Here is a 25,297-nt window from a genome sequence, read left to right on the forward strand (position 1 = left end):
TCAATTGTTTTTTTTCAAAATAATTAAAAAGATTTCTTTCCTTGTGGCTTCTGTGAAATATCCTTTGTGAAAATGGCAAGAACAGAGGATCCAGTTTAACTTTTAGAGCTATATCTGTCTTCTCCTCAAACAGTTCTTGCAAGTATGAAAATAGAAAAGGATCAAACTGTAATCCTCATTAGAAGGAAGGATAGTTTTTGTCTTTTTTCTCCATTTGACAACATTAGCTGTATCCATAACGTGTTCTACAGTCAGCACCCCAAACTGCTGAGTTCTTTTGAGTTTAGGAGCTTTGTGTTTTTTCCACAGCACTTTCACACACACTATCTCATTTGAGCCTCAACATACCACTCTGACATAAGCAGGTTTTATATTGAGCACCTTATATTGACTTGGTGGTTGAGGAAACTGAAGCTCAGCAAGATTAATTTAGCTGCCCAATGGATCACAGCACTAGTGATTGGCAAAAATAGGAGCCAAGCTTGTTTTTGAGTTGTATTTGAAACCTCTTATTACTTTTCTGTATTATCAATGTTTCTGTTTCAGGGGCAAAATTTGTGCAGTAAGTAAAAAGACTTTTTCCATAACTATACATTCTGAACATGCTACTAAAAATAAACACGTTGGCATTGTTTTGCATTAATATCTGGTCTCTGAAGTTTGAGGAGAAAGAAAAATTTATAAAATTTTTAGTTAAGAAAGCCATGCTCCTGTAATTTATGGAAAAAAACTACTTTGAAAATAATAGTTATGCCCTTCCTTCTAATATTGGCAAAGACCTGGAAATCAGATATAAGGACCTGGAGAAACTCAGTCATATAAACCACATAGGTTTTGACTTAGAAAAAGGACTGGGGTGGAGAGAGAAGATGGACAAAGTATGTTTAGTATTTTGCTCCTTAGATTAGGAGTATTGGCTTATGAGGAACTCTAATAATGTGTTAATGTCGTCATACAAGGTCTCTTTGGGCCTGTCAGGGTTCAGCAACTGTCATGTAAAACTGCAGCCTTGCTGGGGTAGTTCTCCACAGTTCATCCTAAGGGGTTATTTTTAATTAGCAGTTATCCTGTGCTCTCTCTCTGCTCTTTACTCTAAACCTGGCTTGGGAAAATCAAGAGGGGAGGGTCAGGTGATAATACTGCTGTTTTAAAAGGATCATTGCCAGCCCTAAGTTAGGCAAAGCCAAACTCACTCTGGACTAGTCTTAGGGTAGATCATCCCTCCTTGAGCTGCCAAATAGCCCTTGATAGTGCCAGGTTATTGTGCAGTTTGTTCCAGTAACAAGCTTCTTTTGGACCCTCCCATTCAGAAAAGAGCAAAAATTTCCCCTCTTTCCAGGCATAGCTTTATTACTCTCTTAAGGGAAACTTTCAGCTATTTGGCTATTTCAAAAGACCTTTTGTTGAAAGTTTCTACAGTGCAGGATGTCTTCTGTTGCCTGAAATCATCCTGTACAGTTTTGTAGAGTTGCATACTTGGTATTTACAGGGAGAAGTCTTCAGATAGCCAGGCACCTTGTCTGTAGTCACAAGTGGTAGATGACAGGGTCCATAAAGTATCTGTTTTATGGTTTTTTTTATTGGTACCAGGACAGTGAGTTCCTTTCCAGGTGCCAGCACTGTTACTCTAACTCTGTCGAAATCTAGGCGTAGCACAGGAGCCACTTTTATTCTCACCTATCAACTTTGGAGAAAGCACTTATTTTTTTCTCTTCTTGTGTTCTTTATCTTGGGATCTGAAAGTTTCTATACTTATCATTCCACTGTTGTCTGCTCTAGGCTCTTTCTGCCCTGACCTGGTGGGATCAGTCAGCGGACACTGTGATGGCTCTGATAAAAGGGAACTAAGGAAATATCTTTATTTTTCACCTAAATGTCATTGTTCATTGTTTAAAAAACTTGAAAAATTTGAAGAAACCAAATTACTTGCAATTTCACCACAATTTTGGTATACTTCTTACAGACATTATTCTCTGGACACATTTGATATACTTTTTACATAAATTGGATTATACTATGTGCATTTCTTTATATTTTGCTTCCGCCTCCCCTTAACATACACCATATCACAAATATCTGTACATGTCAATAAATATAGATCCAACATTATTGTTTTTGTTTTCACTATATAGGTTTACTTAATCTAATGTTGTAATTAATCATGACAGTCATGACGGCGATGATGATAATGATGATGGCTACCATTTATTGAGAACTTAGTATGTGCTAGGCCTCATATTATATGATTCACGTACACTGTCTTATTTAATCCTCATAGCAATCCTGACAAGTATATATATTAATATCCCTATTTTGCAGGTGAGGCAATTGACACTTAGATTAAATAAATTGCTTAAGATCACAGAGTTAGGAATAAGCCAGGATTCTAACCCATACTGTAAGACTATGAACCCAAGTTCTTTCAACTGTGTACATTTTAAGCATTTTTTAAAAAATCACTGGTCTGATGATTATTAAAGTGAGTTAAAGGGCATACACATTTTAAGCTTCCTGATACTTAATCCCTCAAAACTTCATAACAATTTGCATTCCTTAACAAAAGAATTTAGGAGTGCAGTTTTACCATATTTTCAATAATATTGAGTTTTGTCCTTTTTCTTTTGCTAACTTGGTGGCAGGAAAACAAAGGGTACATTGGTGAATTTCATTTGCATTTTAAAAATCACTATTGATTGTGGACTTTTTTTTCTTTTTTTTACAAAATTGTTTTTTTAATTGAAGTATAGTTGATTTACAAAGTTGTGACAGTTTCAGATGTACTGCAAAGTGATTCCATTATACATACATGTATGTAGATATATACACATATATATTTTCTTTTTTAGATTCTTTTCCATTATAGATTATTATAGGATATTGAGTATAGTTCTCTGTGCTGTGCAGAAGTCCTTGTTGTTTATCTATTTTATGTATAGCACTGGATATCCTGGATATCTGTTAATCCCAAACTCCCAATTTACTCCCCCCCTTCCCCTTTGGTAACCCTAAGTTTGTTTTCTATGTCTGTGAGTCTGTTTTGGTTTTGTAAATAAGTTCATTTGTATCTTTTTTAGACTCCACATGTAAGTCATATCATACAGTAGTTGTCTTTCTCTGTCTGACTTACTTCACTTAGTATGATTATCTCCAGATCCATCCATGTTGCCACAAATGGCATTATTTCATTCTTTTTTATGTATGAATAATATTCCATTGTATATATGTATATCACATCTTCTTTATCCATTCCTCTGTCGATGGACATTTAGGTTGCTTCCATGTCTTGGCTATTGTAAATAGTGCCCCTGTGAACATTGGGGTGCATGTATCTTTTTGAAGTAGAGTTTTCTTTGGGTTTATGCCCAAGAGTGGAATTGCTGGATTGTGTGGTAGCTCTATTTTTAGTATTTCAAGGAACCTCCAGATTTGTTCTCCATAGTGGCTGCACCAATTTACATTCCCACCAACAGTGTAGGAGGGTTCCTTTTTCTGCACACCTTCTCCAAGATTTATTATGTGTAGACTTTTTGATGATGGCCATACTGACTGGTGTGAAGTGATACTTCATTGTAGTTTTGATTTACACATCTCTAATAATTAGTGATGTTGAACATCTTTTCATGTGCCCATTGGTCATCTGTATGTCTTCTTTGGAGAAATGTCTATTTAGATCTTCAGCCCATATTTTGATTGGGTTGTTTGTTTTTTTGATATTAAGCTATACGAGCTGTTTGTATATTTTGAAAATTAAGCCCTTGTTGGTTACATCATTTGCAAATATTTTCTCCCATTACGAAGGCTGCCTTTGTTTCGGTTTCCTTTGCTGTGCAAAAGCTTTTAAGTTTAATTAGGTGAAGAGGGTCAAGAGGTACAAACTTTCAGTTATAACATAAAAAGTCCTGGGGATGTAATGTACAACATGGTGACTATAGTCAATAATATTGTAGAGCATACTTGAAAGTTGCCAGGAGAGTAAATCCTAAAAATTAAGTGTGTATTGTGATGGATGGTAACTAGACTTATTGTGGTGATCATTTCACAATGTATACTAATATCTAATCATTATGTTGTACACCTGAAACCAACATGATGTTATATATCAGTTATAGCTCAATCAAAAGCTTTTTAAAAAAAAAAAAAAAAAGATGTGTGGAATTGGCAAAGGGCTAGACAGATCAATGGGACAGAATAGAGAATTCAGAAATAAAAAAATATTTGACAAGATTGCAGAAGCAATTCAACAAATGGTGCTAGAGCAATTGAACATTCATACACCAAAAAAGTGAACCTTGAGCTACTTCTCACATTTTGTACAAAAAGTAACTCAAAATGGATCATGACTTAAATGTAAAATGCAAAACTGTAAAACTTTTGAGAAAAACAGGAGAAGATTCTCAGACGCTAGAGATAGGCAAAGAGTTCTTAGACTTTACTCCAAAAGCACTTACCACAAAAGAAAAAAATTGATAAATTGGACCTCATCAAAATTAAAAGACCCCATTAAGAGGGTGAAAAGCCAAGTTACAGAGTGGGAGAAAATGTTTGCAAACCGCATATCCAACAAAGGACTAGTATCTAGAATGTATAAAGACTTTTCCAAACTCAACAATAAAAAATAATCCAGTTAGGATATGGACAGAAGACACAAATAATTCACCAGTGCAGATGTACAGATGGCAAATAAGCACATGGGAACATCTTTTGTTTAGCACCATTAGTCATTAAAAAGAATTCAGATTAAAGCCACCATGGGCTATCACTACACTCCTATCAGGATAATGACTACACCAAATACCATTATGATTGCTGGTGGGAACATAATATGGTGCAGTCACTCTGGCAAACAGTTTGGCAGATTAAAAACTAACCATGCAACTACCATGTGACCCAGCAGTTGCACTCCTGGTCATTTATCCCAGAGAAAAGAAAACTTATTTCAGGTATTTTACATACCTGATAGCAGCTTTATTCATGATAGCACCAAACTATTATATCTGATATATTTCAATAGGTGAATAGTTAAACTGTGGTACATTTATACCATATCAGCATGCCATATTACTCAGCAATACAAAGGAAAGAACTATTGATATATGCAACAACCTGGATGAATCTGCAGAGATTTATACTGAGTGAAATAAGCCAATCTCAAAAGGTTACGTAATGTAAAATTCCATTTATATAACAGTTTTAAAATGACAAAAATTATAGAAATGGAGAACACATTAGTGCTTACCAAAAGTTCAGTAGGAGGTAGGGATGGAGGGAATGGCTATAAAAAGGATGCTTGTGGGATCCTTGTAGTTTTGGAATTGTGCACCTTGACTGACTGTACTGTCAGTGTCCCAGTTGCGATAGTGGACTATAATTTTCTAAGATGTTTACCATTGGAAAACCTGGGTAAAGGAACAAAGGATCTGTCTCTATTATTTCTTTTTATAAATTTATTTTATTTATTTAGTTTTGGCTGCGTTGGGTCTTCTTTGCTGTGTGCGGGCTTTCTCTAGTTGCGGCTAGCGGGGGCTACTCTCCGTTGCGGTGCTCGGGCTTCTCATCGCGGTGGCTTCTTTTGTTGTGGAGCATGGGCTGTAGGCACGTGGGCTTCGGTAGCTGTGGCACGCAGGCTCAGTAGTTGTTGCTCGCGGGCTCTAGAGCGCAGGCTCAGTAGTTGTGGCGCACAGGCTTAGTTGCTCCGCGGCATGTGGGATCTTCCCGGCCCAGGGATTGAACCCGTGTCCCATGCATTGGCAGGCAGACTCTCAACCACTGCGCCATCAGGGAAGTCCCTGTCTCTATAATTTTTTATAATTGCATGTGAATCTACAATCCTCTCATTATAAAAAGTTTAATTAAAAAATTGGTATTGAAGCAAATTTTATTCAACTTTTAGTTTCCTTTTTTTCTCTTAAGCTATATTCTTACTTTTTCTTTTTTACCAAATATCAGCTGAATATATGTCCATTTTTTTTGTTTTTAGATACTCTGCTTGTTTTTCTAAACATCTGAAGTTCAGTATGACAAATTTTTTTTTATTCTTACATTCTAAAGTTGTCTGTTTCTGTACAGTTTCTGTTAATGGGGGAGAAAAGGCATAGATTTATTTGTATAGAATTTCCCCAATCCTCACTTAACTATATAAAGGGCTGTTTTGGGGTGTGTGTGTGGCAAATTTGATTTTGAAATGCAAGGAGCAGCCATGTGTCTTTAATAAAACAGCCATTACATACATTTATATATCATAAAAATAACGTGTATAGCTCTTTCAGTTTATAAAGTACTTAGACTGAACCTCAGATTTTGTGCTTTTCCTGGCATTGACTTCCTTTAATATACATGGGAAGTCACTTAAAAGCTATTTGTCTAGTTCTTCTTGTATAAAATCTTATATTGTATCTTCTGTTAAGCCAGCACTTTCTAGTTACTTATTGTTAATAGTGAGAACTATTAGTTCTCATTGCCTTTCATCTCCATGAAGTGATTGTGTGTAACAACTGTGACATCACGATATTATTTTTATTTACATTTTTAGATGTTACATTTTTCTGTGCGCTCTTTAGTAATTGTTCAGGGGTCCTATTCATTTTGGAAACATGAAACAGATTAAGAGGTTTAAACTTCTGAATTGTGAAGCACTTCAGCAGTTTAAAAGATTGACAAGTGTGAGTTAGAAGAGACTTCTAACCATCATAATCAAACCATCATGCTGTATGCCTTAAACTTATACGGAGATGTAAGTCAATTATTTCTCAGTAAAATTGGAAAAAAAAACATGAAAAAAATTCTCTTGCTAATTGTCTACAAATTGATTAAATCATATTATAATATACAATTAGCATATTATTTGTGCATATAATTGTATGTGCACAGTTACCTGCAGCTTATTCAAGCTAAGGTTTTTCTAACAAAAGGGATACATCTTAAAAGTGAAATCCAAGTCTTTTCCTGATCAATTACCTTAATCAGAGAGGAAGTCTGGGTTTTTGTTCTAGCCAGGTAGGTAGGTTGTAATTTTAAGCAGCTTGCTAAGCATGATTAAGACACCGTTCCCTTTGAGGTTTACCCTTTCACTTCTAAGGTACAACTGTTTATCATCTTGGGTCAAAGGTTATAAAAAGTAGTCATCAATTAAAGCTTTATTGGTTGTAATTGGTAATGCTATGAAAGGAGCCAGCCAAACTGAATCTGATAATAAAAGACTCTTTGTTAAAATATTTAATAAATTAACACTCTCTCATGGAAGGGGGGAAGCTAATTACAAAGCCCAAGATTGTTAATCATAATGTTTACTTTCTTCAAAAGCACAGACTCAACTACTCCATAATCATTAGGCATCAGATTTCTTTCTTTTTCTTTTTTAAAATTCTGCAGACTTGGGTCATTCCCGGAGGGGATGTTCTTTTCTATGGCTCAGGCTTGGGGTATGGCAGAAAGAGGAAATGCCAAGACAAACATAAGTTAAAAGGGGCATCTTAAAAATAAACAGGATTCTGTTAGAACGTCAGACTGCCTTTGCTCTTCAGAAAGGAACAGAAGTTTATGTAGATTTACTTTGTAGGCTAATTGAGTGATATAAAGAATTGGGGCATTTGGAAAGTAATGGTTTTTTTTTTTTCATAATAAATTATCTACCAGAGCAATTATCCTTTCCTCGTACATAGATTTTTTTTGAGGTGTTTGACAGTGTTGTGGTTCTTGAATTTTAGACGTTTTTCAAAGCCCTAGTGTAGGTAAGCGGAGCTGTGGCACATACCACCTTCATGACTCTTGAATGACCTTGCCATGGAAACTCTCTGAATGGGCTTTTACATCTGGGAATCAAATGAATGTTTCTACATTTAAGCAATAGGGGGCATCTTGGGTTTGTTCTTTACATGTGTTTCTATAGTCTGATCTTTAGGGCACTTCTAATGAAAGAAAGTCCTGCTTTGGGCCTGCTGTGCAAATTAGCCATATGGTGAAGTGTAATATCCCGTTGAATGTCGTTATGGGGCCCTGTGATATGTGCTCCCCTTTTTGCATGGAAGCAAATTAAAATGGCCCTTTCAGATTTTTTTTTTTTTTTTTTAAAACACTCTGAGTAAACCTGTCTTCACTTGGATGCTGGGACAGTTAAAAGGGAGTTCTCCAGCTGCAGTCAGGGTGGTGAAATTACAGGCTTTGCCCAAGACCAAATGGAAATATTGCTTCCTGTAGGCAAAGCCAGAAGAACAATGGTGTGTACGTCCCTCCTTCCATTTCCCTCTTGTCTTTGTGTACTTGTCCTTAGCTGTTTCTCAATCCAAGGGTTACTTTTCTGTTATTGTGATAGATGGGAAGGTCTCTGCCTACTTTCCAGCAGACCTCATATCAATCTCTACCAGGAAAGATACACTAGATGAAGAGCTGTTTAGCCAAATAATGGCGTAGTAAATGTTTAATGAAGAATATACAAGGTCTGTTCCTTTTTCCCTGTTATGTAGACGTGTTGCCCATACGAAGTAGTAGTGTCCCAGCCTAAGTTTTTTTTTTATTTCTATGAAGCTAGACATGTAGATTCCACTAATGTTTGGAGGCATGAGGATCAATAATTGTATGAAATGTTCAGGATATTTGTGTACATAGGCTACATTGTTACCTTTTATGAAGGAAAGAAATCCAGGAAAGGTCTTTCATCTGGCCTTCTCTTTCCCCAGGAAGAGCAAGGATCACATGATCCTGACTTATTTGATTACTGGTGCATGTTTGTGACCTAGAGCAGCTAAAATTTGACTTTGAGCTTTGTTAGCAATGAATTTTATCACTTTTATATACAAAAACAAAAGGCTTCACTCATTTGCTCACATTGAGTGGCAACTGTGTTTGTTACCTATGTTTATATCCCGACAAGTGTCTAGACACATGGGGACTTCAAAGTCATCAATTGTGTTTTTATTTTTATTTTTGAACATTTATTCAAAGCCCATGTTTGTTCCAGCATTGGTATGACAGTTTATAGCCTGTGTGTGAAGAAAGGGAGTTGGAACAGTGTTGTGCAGTAAAAGTAGATTATACTGAATTATGATGTTCTAAAAAAGATTTTTGCATGGAAAGGTCAGTGAAAAGAGTATGTATGGTATGATCCTATTTATATATGTGTATATGCACATATGTGTGTAGGTAAAATATCTGTCTATTTAGAATAGAAAAACATTTGTGAGGAGTACACCAAACAGTAAGCAGTAGTTATCTCCAGGTGATGGGGATTATGAATGACTTTTTTTTAAATCGAAGAAGGTTGATTTATAATATTGTGTTAGTTTTAGGTATACAACGTAGAGATTAAAAATTTTTATAGCTTATACTCAATTTAAAGTTGTTACAAAATATTGGCTATATTCCCTGTGCTGTACAATATATCTCGTAGCTTGTTTATTTTATATATACTGTAGTAGTTTGTACCTCTTAATCCCCACGCCTATCTCTTGCCCCTCCTTCCTTCCCTTTCCCCACTGGTAACCACTAGTTCATTCTGTATATCTGTGAGTCTTTTTCTGTTTTGTTATATTCATTCATTTTATTTTTTAGATTTCACGCATAAGTGATAACATACAGTATTTATCTTCCCTTGTCTAATTCATTTCACTAAGCATAATACTGTCCAGGTCCATTCATGTTGTTGCAAATGGCAGAATTTCATTCTTTCTTATGGCTGAGTAATATGTATATATTGTACATATTGTATATATGTATATACCATATCTTCTTTATCCATTCATCTGTTGATGGACATTTAGGTTGCTTCCATATCTTGGCAATTCCAAATAATGCTGCTGTGAACATTGGGATGCATGTATCTTTTTGTTTTTTTTGTTTTTGTGGGTTTTTTTTTTAACATCTTTATGGGAGTATAATTGCTTTACAATAGTGTGTTAGTTTCTGCTTTAAAACAAAGTGAATCAGCTATATATATATATACATATATCCCCATATCTCCTCCCCCTTGTGTCTTCCTCTCACCCTCCCTATCCCACCCCTCTAGGTGGTCACAAAGCACCGAGCTGATCTCCCTGTGCTATGTGGCTGCTTCCCACTAGCTATCCAGTTTACATTTGGTAATGTATATATGTCCATGCCACTCTCTCGCTTCGTCCCAGCTTACCCTTCCCCCTCCCTGTGTCCTCAAGTCCATTCTCTACATCTGCGTCTTTATTCCTTTCCTGACTCTAGGTTCTTCAGAACCACTTTTTTTTTTTTTTTTTTAGATTCCATATATATGTGTTAGCATACGGTATTTGTTTTTCTCTTTCTGACTTACTTCACTCTGTATGACAAACTCTAGGTCCATCCACCTCACTACAAATAATTCAATTTCATTTCTTTTTATGGCTGAGTAACATTCCATTGTATATATGTGCCACATCTTCTTTATCCATTCATCTGTCGATGGACACTTAGGTTGCTTCCATGTCCTGGCTATTGTAAATAGAGCTGCAGTGAACACTGTGGTACATGACTCTTTTTGAATTATGGTTTTCTCACAGTATATGCCCAGTAGTGAGATTATTGGGTTGTATGGTAGTTCTATTTTTAGTTTTTTAAGGAACCTCCAAATGTTCTCCATAGTGGCTATATCAATTTACATTCCCACCAACAGTGCAAGAGGGTTCCCTTTTCTCTACACCCTCTCCAGCATTTGTTGTTTGTAGATTTTTTGATGATGGCCATTCTGACTTGTGTGAGGTGATACCTCATTGTAGTTTTGATTTACATTTCTCTAATGATTACTGATGTTGAGGATCCTTTCATGTGCTTGTTGGCAATCTGTATATCTTCTTTGGAGAAATGTCTATTTAGATCTTCTGCCCATTTTTAGATTGAGTTGTTTGTTTTTTTCATATTGAGCTGCATGAGCTGCTTGTAAATTTTGGAGATTAATGCTTTGTCAGTTGCTTCATTTGCAAATATTTTCTCCCATTCTGAGGGTTGTCTTTTCATCTTGTTTATGGTTTCCTTTGCTGTGCAAAAGCTTTTAAGTTTCATTAGGTCCCATTTGTTTATTTTTGTTTTTCTTCCCATTTCTCTAGGAGGTGGGCAAAAAAGGATCTTGCTGTGATTTATGTCATAGAGTGTTCTGCCTATTTTTTCCTCTAAGACTTTTATAGTGTCTGGCCTTACACTTAGGTCTTTAATCCATTTTGAGTTTATTTTTGTGTATGGTGTTAGGAAGTGTTCTAATTTCATTCTTTTACATGTAGCTGTCCAGTTTTCCCAGCACCATTTATTGAAGAAGCTGTTTTTTCTCCATTGTATATTCTTGCCTCCTTTATCAAAAATAAGGTGACTATATGTGCGTGGGTTTATCTCTGGGCTTTCTACCCTGTTTCATTGATCTATATTTCTGTTTTTGTGCCAGTACCAAACTGTCTTGATTACTGTAGCTTTGTAGTATAATCTGAAGTCAGGGAGCCTGATTCCTCCAGCTCCGTTTTTGTTTCTCAAGATTGCTTTGGCTATTCGGGGTCTTTTGTGTTTCCATACAAATTGTGAAATTTTTTGTTCTAGTTCTGTGAAAAATGCCATTGGTAATTTGATAGGGATTGCACTGAATCTGTAGATTGCTTTGGGTAGTATAGTCATTTTCACAATGTTGATTCTTCCAATCCAAGAACATGGTATATCTCTCCATCTGTTTGTATCATCTTTAATTTCTTTCATTAGTGTCCTATAATTTTGTGCACACAGGTCTTTTGTCTCCTTATGTAGGTTTATTCCTAGGTATTTTATTCTTTTTGTTGCAATGGTAAATGGAAGTGTTTCCTTAATTTCACTTTCAGGTTTTTCATCATTAGTGTATAGGAATGCAAGAGATTTCTGTGCATTAATTTTGTATTGTCCAATTTTACCAAATTCATTGATTAGCTCTAGTAGTTTTCTGGTGACATCTTTTGGATTCTATATCTATAGTATCATGTCATATGCAAACAGTGACAGTTTTACTTCTTCTTTTCCAATTTGTATTCCTTTTATTTCTTTTTCTTCTCTGATTGCAGTGGCTAGGACTTCCAAAACTATGGTGAATAATAGTGGTAGGAGTGGACATCCTTGTCTTGTTCCTGATCTTAGAGGAAGTGCTTTCAGTTTTTCACCATTGAGAATAATGTTTGCTGTGGGTTTGTCATATATGGCCTTTATTATGTTGAGGTAGCTTTCCTCTGTGCCCACTTTCTGGAGAGTTTTTATCATAAAAGGGTGTTGAATTTTGTCAAAAGCTTTTTCTGCATCTATTGAGGTGATCATATGGTTGTTATTCCTTAATTTGTTAATGTGGTGTATCACATTGATTGATTTGCATATAATGAAGAATCCTTGCATCCCTGGGATAAATCCCACTTGATCATGGTCTATGATCCTTTTAATGTGTTGTTGGATTCTCTTGGCTAGTATTTTGTTGAGGACTTTTGCATCTATATTCATCAGTGATATTGGTCTGTAATTTTCTTTTTTTGTAGTATCTTTGTCTGGTTTTGGTATCAGGGTGATGGTGGCCTCATAGAATGAGTTTGGGAGTGTTCCTTCCTCTGCAATTTTTTGGAAGAGTTTGAGAAGGATGGGTGTTAGCTCTTCTCTAAATGTTTGATAGATTTCACCTGTGAAGCCATCTGGTCCTGGACTTTGTTTGTTGGAAGAGTTTTAATCACAGTTTCAATTTCATTACTTGTGATTGGTCTGTTCATATTTTCTATTTCTTCCTGGTTCAGTCTTGGAAGGTTATACCTTTCTAAGAATTTGTCCATTTCTTCCAGGTTGTGCATTTTATTGGCATAGAGTTGCTTGTAGTAGTCTCTTAGGATGCTCTGTATTTCTGTGGTGTCTGTTGTAACTTCTCATTTTTCATTTCTAATTTTATTGTTTTGAGTCCTCTCCCTCTTTTTCTTGATGAGTCTGGCTAACGGTTTATCAATTTTGTTTATCATCTAAGAGAACCAGCTTTTAGTTTTATTGATCTTTGCTATTGTTTTCTTTGTTTCTATTTCATTTATTTCTGCTCTGATCTTTATGATTTCTTTCCTTCGGCTAACTTTGGGTTTTGTTTATTCTTCATTCTCTAGTTCCTTTAGGTGTAAGGTTAGATTGTTTATTTGAGATTTTCCTTGTTTCTTGAGGTAGGCTTGTATAACTATAGACTTCCCTCTTACAACAACTTTTGCTGCATCCCATAGGTTTTGGATCGTTGTGTTTTCATTGTCATTTGTCTCTAGGTATTTTTTGATTTCCTCTTTGATTTCTTCAGTAATCTCTTGGTTATTTAGTAATGTATTGTTTAGCCTCCATGTGTTTGTGTTTTTTACGTTTTTTTCCCTGTAATTCATTTCTGATCTCATAGCGTTGTGGTCAGAAAAGATGCTTGATATGATTTCAATTTTCTTAAATTTACTGAGGCTTGATTTGTGACCCAAGATGTGATCTATCCTGGAGAATGTTCCGTGCGCACTTGAGAAGAAACTGTAATCTGCTGTTTTTGGATGGAATGTCCTATAAATATCAATTAAATCTATCTGGTGTATTGTGTCATTTAAAGCTTCTGTTTCCTTATTTTCATTTTGGATGATCTGTCCATTGGTGTAAGTGAGGTTTTAAAGTCCCCCACTATTGTGTTACTGTTGATTTCCTCTTTTAGAGATGTTAGCAGTTGCCTTATGTATTGAGGTGCTCCTATGTTGGGTGCATATATATTTATAATTGTTCTATCTTCTTCTTAGATTGATCCCTTCATCATTATGTAATGCCCTTCCTTGTCTCTTTTAACATTCTTTATTTTAAAGTCTATTTTATCTGATATGAGTATTGCTACTCCAGCTTTCTTTTGATTTCCATTTCCATGGAATATCTTTTTCCATCCCCTCAGTCTGAAGTGGGTCTCTTGTAGACAGCATATATATGGGTCTTGTTTTTGTATCCATTCAGGAAGCCTGTGTCTTTTGGAGGTTAGAGCATTTAATCCATAGTCGTTTAAGGTAATTATCGATATGTATGTTTCTGTTACCATTTGCTTAATTGTTTTGGGTTTGTTTTTGTAGGTCCTTTTCTTCTCTTGTGTTTCCCACTTAGAGAAGTTCCTTTAGCATTTGTTTTAGAGCTGGTTTGGTGGTGCTGAATTCTCTTAGCTTTTGCTTGTCTGTAAAGCTTTTGATTTGTCCATCGAATCTGAATGAGATCCTTGCCCAGTAGAGTAATCTTGGTTGTAGGTTCTTCCCTTTCATCACTTTAAATATGTCATGCCACTCCCTTCTGGCTTGTAGAGTTTCTGCTGAGAAATCAGCTGTTCACCTTATGGGAGTTCCCTTGTATGTTATTTGTCATTTTTTCCTTGCTGCTTTCAATAATTTCTCTTTGTCTTTAATTTTTGCCAGTTTGATTACTATGTGTCTTGGTGTGTTTCTCCTTGGGTTTATCCTGTATGGGACTCGCTGTGCTTCCTGGACTTGGGTGGCTATTTCCTTTCCCATGTTAGGGAAGTTTTTGACTATAATCTCTTCAAATAATTTCTCTGGTCCTTTCTCTCTCTCTTCTCCTTCTGGGATCCCTATAATATGAATGTTGTTGCATTTAATGTTGTCCCAGAGGTCTCTTAGGCTGTCCTCATTTCTTTTCATTCTTTTTTCTTTATTCTGTTCCTTGGCAGTGAATTCCATCATTCTGTCTTCCAGGTCACTTATCCGTTCTTCTGCCTCAGTTATTCTGCTATTGATTCCTTCTAGTGTAGTTTTCATTTCAGTTATTGTATTTTTCATCTCTGTTTGTTTGTTCTTTAATTGTTCTAGTTCTTTGTTAAAGATTTCTTGCATCTTCTTGATCTTTGCCCCCATTCTTTTTCCGAGGTCCTGGATCATCTTCACTATCATTATTCTGAATTCTTTTTCTGGAAGGTTGCCTATCTCCACTTCATTTAGTTGTTTTTCAGGGTTTTTATCTTGTTCCTTCATCTGTTACATAGCCCTCTGCCTTTTCATCTTGTCTGTCTTTCTGTGAATGTGGTTTTTGTTCCACAGGAACAAAAGGATTGTAGTACTTCTTGCTTCTGCTGTCTGCCCTCTGGTGGATGAGGCTATCTAAGAGACCTGTGCACGTTTCCTGATGGGAGGGACTGGTGGTGGGTAGAGCTTACCGTTGCTCTGGTGGGCAGAGCTCAGTAAAACTTTAATCTGCTTGACTGCTGATGGGTGGGGCTGGGTTCCCTCCCTGTTGGTTGTTTGGCCTGAGGCAACCCAACACTGGAGCCTACCTGGGCTCTTTGGTGGGGCTAATGACAGACTCTGGGAGGGCTCACACCAAGGAATACTTCCCATAACTTCTGCTGCCATGGTACTTGTCCTCACGGTGAGCCACAGCCACCCCCCGCCTCTGCAGGAGACCCTCCTACACTAGCAGGTAGGTCTGGTTCAGTCTCCCCTGTGGTCACTGCTCCTTCCCCTGGGACCCAATGTGCACATGGCTTTGTGTGTGCCCTCCAAGAGTGGAGTGTCTGTTTCCCCCAGTCCTGTATAAGTCCTGCAATCAAATCCCACTAGCCTTCAAAGTCTGATTCTCTAGGAATTTCTTTTCCCGTTACTGGACCCCAGGTTGGGAAGTCTGACGTGGGGCTCAGAACCTTCACTCCAGTGGGTGGATTTCTGTGGTATAAGTGTTCTCCAGTCTGTGAGTCACCCACCCAGCAGTTATGGGATTTGATTTTACTGTGATTGCGCCCCTCCTACCGTCTCATTGTGGCTTCTCCTTTGTTTTTGGATGTAGGGTATCTTTTTTGGTGAGTTCTAGTGTCTTCCTGTTGATGATTGTCCAGCAGCTAGTTGTGGTTTTGGTGTTCTCACAAGAGGGAGTGAGAGCACGCCCGTGTACTCCACCATCTTGGTTCAGGGCCACAGTAATTCTGGACTGCCTTGTCTGGTTCCTGAAAAACTGAAATGGTTTCAGTTTTTTACCATTGAGAACGTTGTTGGCTGTGGGTTTGTCATATGTGGCCTTTATTATGTTGAGGTAAGTTTCCTCTATGCCTACTTTCTGGAGGGTTTTTATCATAAATGTGTGTTGAATTTTGTCAAAAGCTTTTTCTGGATCTATTGAGATGATCATATGGATTTTCTCCTTCAATTTGTTAATATGGTGTATCACGTTGATTTGCGTATATTGAAGAATCCTTGCATTCCCAGGTTAAACCCCACTTTGTCATGGTGTATGATCCTTTTAATGTGCTGTTGGATTGTGTTTGCTAGTATTTTGTTCAGGATTTTTGCATCTATGTTCATCAGTGATATTGGCCTGTATTTTTTTTTCTTTGTGACATATTTGTCTCGTTTTGGTATCAGGGTGATGGTGGCCTTGTAGAATGAGTTTGGGAGTGTTTCTCCCTCTGCTCTATTTTGGCAGAGTTTGAGAAGGATAGATGTTAGCTCTTCTCTAAATATTTGATAGAATTCACCTGTGAAGCCATCTGGTCCTGGGCTTTTGTTTGTTGGAAGATTTTTAATCACAGTCTCAATTTCAGTGCTTGTAATTGGTCTGTTCATATTTTCTGTTTCTTTCTGGTTCACTCTCAGAAGGTGGTGCCTTTCTAAGAATTTCTCCATTTCGTCCATGTTGGTCATTTTATTGGCATATAGTTACTTGTAGTAATCTCTCACGATCCTTTGTATTTCTGCAGTGTCAGTTGTTACTTCTCCTTTTTCATTTCTAATTCTATTGATTTGAGTCTTCTCCCTTTTTTTCTTGATGAGTCTGGTTAATGGGTTATCAATTTTGTTTATCTTCTCAAAGAACCAGCTTTTAGTCTTATTGATCTTTGCTATTGTTTCCTTCATTTCTTTTTAATTTATTTCTGCTCTGATCTTTATGATTTCTTTCCTTCTGCTAACTTCGGGGTTTTTTTGTTCTTTCTCTAATTGCTTTAGGTGTAAGTTTAGGTTGTGTATTTGAGATGTTTCTTCTTTCTTAAGGTAGGCTTGTATACCTCTAAACTTCCCTCTTAGAACTGCTTTTGCTGCATCCCATAGGTTTTGGGTCGTCCTGTTTTCATTGTCATTTGTTCCTAGGTATTTTTTTTATTTCCTCTTTGATTTCTTCAGTGATCTCTTGGTTATTAAGTAGTGTGTTGTTTAGCCTCCATGTGTTTGTATTTCTTACAGATTTTTTCCTGTAATTGATATCTAGTCTCATAGCATTGTGCTCGGAAAAGATACTTGATACGATTTCAATTTTCTTCAATTTACCAAGGCTTGATTTGTGACCCAAGATATGATCTATCCTGGAGAATGTTCCATGAGCACTTTAGAAGAAAGTGTATTCTGTTGTTTTTGGATGGAGTGTCCTATAAATATCAAGTCCATCTTGTTTAATGTATCATTTAAGGTTTGTGTTTCCTTATTTATTTTCATTTTGGATGATCTGTCCATTGGTAAAAGTGGGGTGTTAAAGTCCCCTACTATTATTGTGCTACTGTCGATTTCCCCTTTTATGGCTGTTAGTGTTTGCCTTATGTATTGAGGTGCTCCTCTGTTGGGTGAATAAATATTTACAGTTGTTATATCTTCTTCTTGGATTGATACCTGATCATTATGTAGTGTCCTTTGTCTCTTGTAATAGTCTTTATTTTAAAGTCTATTTTATCTGATATGAGAATTGCTACTCCAGCTTTCTTTTGATTTCCATTTGCATGGAATATCTTTTTCCATCCCCTCACTTTCAGTCTGTATGTGTCCCTAGGTCTGAAGTGGTTCTGTTGTAGACAGCATATATATGGGTCTTGTTTTTATATCCATTCAGCCAGTCTATGTCTTTTGGTTGGAGCATTTCATCCATTTACATTTAAGGTAATTATTGATTTGTATGTTCCTATTACCATTTTCTTAATTGTTTGGGGTTTGTTATTGTAGGTCTTTTCCTTCTCTTTTTTTTCCTGCCTAGAGAAGTTCCTTTAGCATTTGTTGTAAAGCTGGTTTGTTGGTGCTGAATTCTCTTAGCTTTTGCTTGTCTGTAAAGCTTTTGATTTCCCCATCAGATCTGAATGAGATCCTTGCCCAGTAGAGTAATCTTGGTTGTAGGTTTTTCCCTTTCATCAGTTTAAATGCGTCCTGCCACTCCCTTCTGGCTTGCAGAGTTTCTGCTGAAAGATCAGCTGTTAACCTTATGGGGAATCCCTTGTATGTTATTTGTTGCTTTTCCCTTGCTGCTTTTAATATTTTTTCTTTGTATTTAATTTTTGATAGTTTGATTAATATGTGTCTTGGCATGTTTCTCCTTGGGTGTATCCTGTATTGGACTCCCTGTACTTCCTGGGCTTGATTAACTGTTTCCTTTCCCATATTAGGGATGTTTTCAACTATAATCTCTTCAAATAGTTTCTCATTCCCTTTCTTTTTCTGTTCTTCTTCTGGGACCCCTATAATTTGAATGTTGGTGCGTTTCATGTTGTCCCAGAGGTCTCTGAGACTGTCCTCAATGGTTTTCATTCTTTTTTCTTCTTTGCAGTAGTTATTTCCACTCTTTTATCTTCCAGGTCACTTATCCGTTCTTCTGCCTCAGTTATTCTGCTATTGATTCATTCTAGAGAATTTTCAATTTCATTTATTATGTTGTTCATCATTGTTTTTTTGCTCTTTACTTCTTCCAGTTCCTTGTTAAACGTTTCTTGTATTTTCTCCATTCTTTTTCCAAGATTTTGGATCATCTTTACTATCATTACTCTCAGTTCTTTTTCAGGTAGACTGCCTATTTCCTCTTCATTTGTTTTATCTGGTGGTTTTTTACCTTGCTCCTTCATTTGCTATGTGTTTCTGTGTCTTCTCATTTTGCTTAACATACTGGTTTTGGGGTCTCCTTTTCGCAGGCTGCAGGCTTGTAGTTCCCATTGTTTTTGGTGTTTGCCCCCAGTGGGTAAAGCTGGTTCAGTGGTTTGTGTAGGCTTCCTGGTGGAGGGGACTAGTACCTGTGTTTTGGTGGATGAGGCTGGATTTGTCTTTCTGGTGGGCCGGACCACGTCTGGTGGTGTGTTTTAGGGTATGTGTTATCTTATTATGATTTTAGGCCACCTCTCTGCTAATGGGTGGGGTTGTGTTCCTGTCTTGCTCGTTATTTGGCATAGGGTGTCTAGCAGTGTAGCTTGCTGGTCATTGGATCTGGGTCTTAGCGTTGAAATGGAGATCTCTGGGAAAGCTTTCGCCATTTGATATTACGTGGAGCTGGGAGGTCTCTGGTACACCAATGTCCTGAACTCGGCTCTCCCACCTCAGAGGCACCAGCCTGACACCCGGCTGGAGCACTAAGACCCTGTCATCCACATGGCTCAGAAGAAAAGGGAGAAAATAAGAAAAAAAGAAAGAAAAGAAAGTTATTAAAATAAAAAATAAAAAATTATTAAAAATAAAAGAAATTTAAAGGTAATAAAAGAAAGAAAGAAGAGCACAACCAAACCAGAAAATAAATCCACCAATGATAACAAGCACTAAAACTATACTAAAAAAACCCAAAAAACCCAAAAAACCAGACAGAACCCTAGGACAAATGGTAAAAGCAAAGTTATACAGACAAAATCACACAAAGTCTGCAGCCTCATGTTGGGATGATATTCCAGAGATGCAGGTACATCAACTTGATTCTGAGGATTTAATCTGCTGCTCCTGAGGCTCCTGGGAGAAATTTCCCTTTCTCTTCTTTGTTCGCACAGCTCCTGGTGTTCAGCTTTGGATTTGGTCCGCCTGTGTGTGTAGGTCACCTGAGGGCGTCTGTTCTTTGCTCAGACAGGACAGGGTTAAAGGAGCAGCTGATTAGGGGGCTCTGGCACAGTCAGGCCAGGGGGATGGAGGGGTATGGAATGCAGTGCAAGCCTGCAACAGTAGAGCCTGGTGTGACGTTGCACCAGCCTGAGGCACATTGTGTTTTCTCCCGGGGAAGTTGTCCCTGGATCACGGGACTCTGGCAGTGGCCGGCTGCACAGGGTCCCAGGAGGGGACGTGTGAATAGTGACCTGTGCTTGCACACAGGATTCTTGATGGCTGCAGGAGCAGCCTTAGCATTTCATGCCTGTCTCTGGTGTCTGCGCTGATAGCCGCAGCTCATGCCCGTCTCTGGAACTCGTTTAGGCAGTGCTCTGACTTGCCTCTCCTCATGCACCCTGAAACAATGGCCTCTTGCCTCTTAGGTAGGTCCCAGCTTTTTCCCAGACTCCCTCCTGGTTAGCTGTGGTGCACTAGCCCCCTTCAGGCTGTGTTCACACAGCCAGCCCCAGTCCTCTCCCTGGGATCTGACCTCTGAAGCCGAGCCTCAGCTCCCAGCCCCCGGCCGCCCCAGCGGGTGAGCAGACGAGCCTCTCGGGCTGGTGAGTGCTGCTCGGCACCGATCGTCTGTGCGGGTATCTCTCTGCTCTGCCCTCTGCACCCCTGTTGCTGCGCTCTCCTCTGTGGCTCCGAAGCTTCCCCCCCGCCAGCCCCCATCTCCGCCAGTGAAGGGGCTCCCTGGTGCGTGGAAACTTTTCCTCCTTCACAACTCCCTGCCAGAGGTGCAGATCCTGTCCCTATTCTTTTGTCTCTGTGTTTTTCTTTCTTCTTTTGCCCTGCCCAGGTACATGGGGAGTTTCTTGCCTTTTCAGAAATCTGAGGTCTTCTGCCAGCATTCAGTAGGTGTTCTGCAGGAGTTGTTCCACATGTAGATGTATTTCCGATGTATTTGTGGGGAGGATGGTGATCTCCAGGTCTTACTCCTCTGCTATCTTGAAGGTCTCGTTGCAAACCTAAGTCTTTCTTAACTTTTACTAATATACTTTAGATGTATTAAAGTCTGAAAATTTATAATACTCATTGATAAATAAGGCTGATAATTCACGACGTTGTCCGAATTGGAATAAATTTTCTCTACGTTTAGAGCTGATAGAATGGATTGAGAAATCCAGCTGTTGGGTGATGTGTATTTTGCTGTCATCAACAGAGCAAACCTTAAAGGTCAAAAGACAGTTTATCCCTTTTCCATGATATGCCTTCTGGATTGAAAATACAATCCTGAATTGATGAATACGTTGGTTGTTCACCCCTCTACTGCATGGATTCTCCTATTTAGTGCTACCAGAATGTGGGATGAGGGGAAAGAGAGGGACCTTGACTGGCAGCACAGTTCTTTCTGTGCTGGAGAATACTCAAAGTAATAGTGCTGTACAAGAGCACAGATAGGAAAAGCCTACATTATTGTGGTTTTCATTCAGTTTAAGAAGTTCAGAGAGTTCAAACACTGGGAAATGTATGGTAGGAGAATGTTCAGCCATATTTCATGCAAACTTAGTAGGCCTGTTGCTTGCTAGACACTGGCATTAATTTGTGGATGGCCTTTGAAACAGCTTTGGACCTGTTATAAATTGCCACTTCCATAAGGATATTAGATCTATAGCCAGATGAATGGCGAATTGGCCAAAGGCAAACCACAAACCAAGAAGAAAGTACTAGTCTAGAAGGGGCTCCACTTGTTCTAGATAGAGCAATTGGGAAAATGAAATAATATAAAACAAAATATGAGATCTGAGAAAACATACTGAATAAAATGGGACTGGGACTTTACTGGTGGCGCAGTGGTTAAGAATCCATCTGCCAATGCAGGGGACAGGGGTTCGATCCCTGGGCTGGGAAGATCCCACATGCTGTGGAGCAACTAAACCCATGTGCTGCAACTACTGAGTCTGCACTCTAGAGTTCGCGAGCCAGAACTACTGAGCCGGCATGCCACAACTACTGAAGCCCATGCACCTAAGAGGCCATGCTCCACAACAAGAGAAGCCACCACAATGAGAAGCCTGCACACTGCAATGAATAGTAACCCCCGTTCACTGCAACTAGAGAAAGCCCTCGCGCAGCAGCAAAGACCCAACGCAGCCATAAATAAATAAATAAATAAATAAACAAATAAATTTATTTATTTATTTTTAAAAAGGAACAGGAACATTATCCTAAAAATTCAGAGGGAACATGATTGTAAAAATGATTTTATAGGGCTTCCCTGGTGGCGCAGTGGTTGAGAGTCTGCCTGCCAATGCAGGGGACACGGGTTCGAGCCCTGGTCTGGGAAGATCCCACATGCCGCGGAGTGACTAGGCCCGTGAGCCACAATTACTGAGCCTGCGCGCCTGGAGCCTGTGCTCCGCAACAAGAGAGGCCGCAATGGTGAGAGGTCCGCGCACTGCGATGAAGAGTGGCCCCCACTTGCCGCAACTAGAGAAAGTCCTCGCACAGAAACGAAGACCCAACACAGCCATAAATAAATAAATAATTAAAAAAAAATGATTTTATAAAGGAACCAAAAGGAAATTTTAGAAAATTGTTTGATATGAGGAAGACATAACCTCTATGAAATAGGAACAAAAGTCTTAAAAGAATAAATAGAGATAGAAAAACAACAGAATGACATGAATAGGAATAATTATAAGGAAGTGATTATTGCATAGCAGATAAAGTGTAAATATAACATAAAAATGATATCTTAAAATATCAATTAATATTTTACTCATACTTTTAATCAGTTTTCAAACGAATGCATATTGAATGCCAGTCATGTGCCAGACATTGTTCTAGGGGCTGTGAACACAACAAAAAATAAGACAAACAAGAAACTTGTTCTCATGGAGCTTGCATCCTAGTGAAAGGAGTTAGACAATAAACAAATAAACAACATAATGTCAGATGGAGATATGTGCTATGCAAAGAATTAAAAGAGGGTTATATGTTAGGCAGAACATTCCTTTTTAAATCAAGTAGTAGAAAAATCATCTCTAAGTAGTTGACATTAAAAGTTATATATTGATTACAAGAAAGAGCCAGACATGTCCAATATGGAAGTCATTATTATCAGTCTGTCCAAATACATTCGATTCTTATTATTCATGGTAGTTGTATTCTATTGGGTTGGCCTAAAAGTTCGTTCGGCTTTTTCTGTAAGATGTTATGAAAAACCCGAACGAAGTTTTTGGCCAACCCAATATAAACTGTAAACACTTAGTTAATGAATACTGGACCATTGCTGTTAGGAGAAATACAGGGTTAGGTTTCTGTGAGCTTCTGATCACAACATTTTCATCAGCCAATCAGCTCATAACCTTGTTTTACGTGTGTTTCTCGTTAAAGATACCTTACTTAATACCTATTGTTGATTCATTAACATTGAATTCAACACTATAACTCATACCTGAATGAAGCTCATCTAAAATGTATTTTCTCTGTAAGGTGCATCTTGCCTTCTTGAGCTTAGGTACACGAGATAGCACTTCAGTACTATGTTTGGGGTTCATTTTAAATAGCAAAATCACCAACAAGAAGCACAAAAATGCAAGACACACAGGTGGCTAACAGGTACACGAAAGGGAGCTCTACATCAGGGAAATGCAAATTAAAATCACCATGAGATACCACCTCACCTGTTAGAGTGGCTATTATGTAAAAGACAAGAAATAACAAGTGTTGGTGAGGTTGTGGAGGAAAGGGAACCCTCTTGCACTGTTGGTGGGAATGTAAATTGGTTCAGCCACTCTGGAAAACAGTATGGAGGTTCCTCAAAAAATTAAAAATAGAACTACCATATGATCCAGGAATTCCACTTCTGGGCATTTATCCAAAGAAAATAAAAACATTAACTCGAAAAGATAAATGCATCCCCATGTTGCAGTCTGCAATAGCCAAGATATGGAAACAACCTAAGTATCCATCAATAGATGAATGGATAAAGATGTGGTACATATATACACAATGGAATATTATTCAGTCATATAAAGATTTCAAATAAGGAATCTTTCTATTTGTGACAACATGAGTAGACCTTGAGGGCATTATACTAAGTGAAATAAGTCAGACAGGGAAAGACAGATACTCTGTTGTAACTCACTTATATGTGGAATCTAAATAAATGAACAAAATCCATCTGGACCCATAGTTACTGAGAACAGATTGGTGGTTGCCAGAGGCAGGGAGTAGGGGTTGGAGGAATTGGATGAAGGTGGTCAAACGGTACAAACTTTGTTATAAAATAAATAAGTCCTGGGGATGGAATGTACAGCATGGTGACTATAGTTAATAATACTGTATTATATATTTGCAACTTGCTAAGAGAGCAGATCTTAAAAGTTCTCATTACAAGAAAAAAAGTATGTATAACTATGTGGTGATAGATGTTAACTAGACTTATTTTGGTGATCATTTTGCAGTATACACAAATATTGAATCATTAAGTTGTACATCTGAAACTAATATAATGTTATGTCAATTATGCCTCAAATTTTTTAAAAAAGCACAAAAATTTGAAGAATGTGGCACTAGATAGACCATGAAAAGAATAATTGTTTATAGTGTGTGAACTGAAATAAGAAAGAAGAGTGTTGCTTTGTTCGGCCTCAGCTAGGAACATGTGCATCGGGCAACGCAAAATTTTCCCCACACTGTGTATGTCCTTGAATGACTATGAAAGTGCCATGAGTATTGATTTTGAGGCTACACATAAATTTTAGCCGGTAGGCAAATTTGCAAATTAGGAAACCATGGGTAATAATCAACTGTATTTCCTTCTGATTCCTGTCTCATTAAATGACACCACCAACCAATTTAGTTAACTAGGTTAGAAACCTCACATCAGCCGTCTTTCCTTCATGTCCTTTACCACATATATCCAATTGGCTTATGCCTCCTAAATATATGTCAGATTCTGACTGATCTTTTTGTAGCTAATTTTCCCTTCCTTTATTCTACTCACAATATTACAACTTCCAGGTGTCTAAAACTAGAGTTGAAGTCCAAATGTCTTAACACGATTTACAAAGTCCTCCAGCCTCGTCTCTTGTCATCCCTCTCCTTTACACCCTGAAGTTCCAGCCATGAAGAACGTCTTCCAATTCATGGGATGTGTGGTACCTTTTTTCTTTGAACCTCTGTCTCTACAAGGAACATTTTTTTTTCCTTTCTGTTTACCTGGCTTATTCTTCTGAGTCATTCTTCAATTATGAGTATAAATGTCATTTTTTTCCTGAGAATCTTTTTCTAACATTCCTCCCACCCTCTAAGTGCACGTGCGCACACGCATACACACACACACTCAGACATACATAATACTTCAATCCATAGGATTCTAATATAATTTTAATAGGATTTTAATATAATTGCTTGTTTAATTTCTAGTCTTCCGCCATAGACTATAAATTCAGTGAGGAGATTCTCAGTGTCTATCACATGGTGAGCACTTTATATACACTGTGACTAATTTTTCTGTGACATTGTGTGTATTAATTCATTAATTATTATACAGCCTTTGTAGCACTGTCATACTAATG

General features: G+C 37.7%; 1 protein-coding gene across 6 annotated transcripts in view; it reads left to right on the top strand.

Moving 5' to 3' along the window:
- EXOC6B (exocyst complex component 6B) overlaps window positions 1-25,297 on the top strand; it is a 717,372-nt gene that overhangs the window by 327,066 nt on the left and 365,009 nt on the right. For 4 of the 6 annotated variants that reach the window (XM_082356334.1, XM_082356336.1, XM_082356338.1 and 1 more), the window contains one exon: window positions 25,146-25,199. The exons of the other annotated variants lie outside the window; for them this stretch is intronic. In XM_082356334.1, the coding sequence (XP_082212460.1) occupies window positions 25,146-25,199 (54 nt within the window). The remainder of the gene's footprint in view (window positions 1-25,145; window positions 25,200-25,297) is intronic. 6 annotated transcript variants of the gene reach the window in all.

This window comes from Balaenoptera borealis (genome assembly GCF_965194805.1).
Source record: "Balaenoptera borealis genome assembly, chromosome: 15".
NCBI lineage: Eukaryota > Metazoa > Chordata > Mammalia > Artiodactyla > Balaenopteridae > Balaenoptera > Balaenoptera borealis.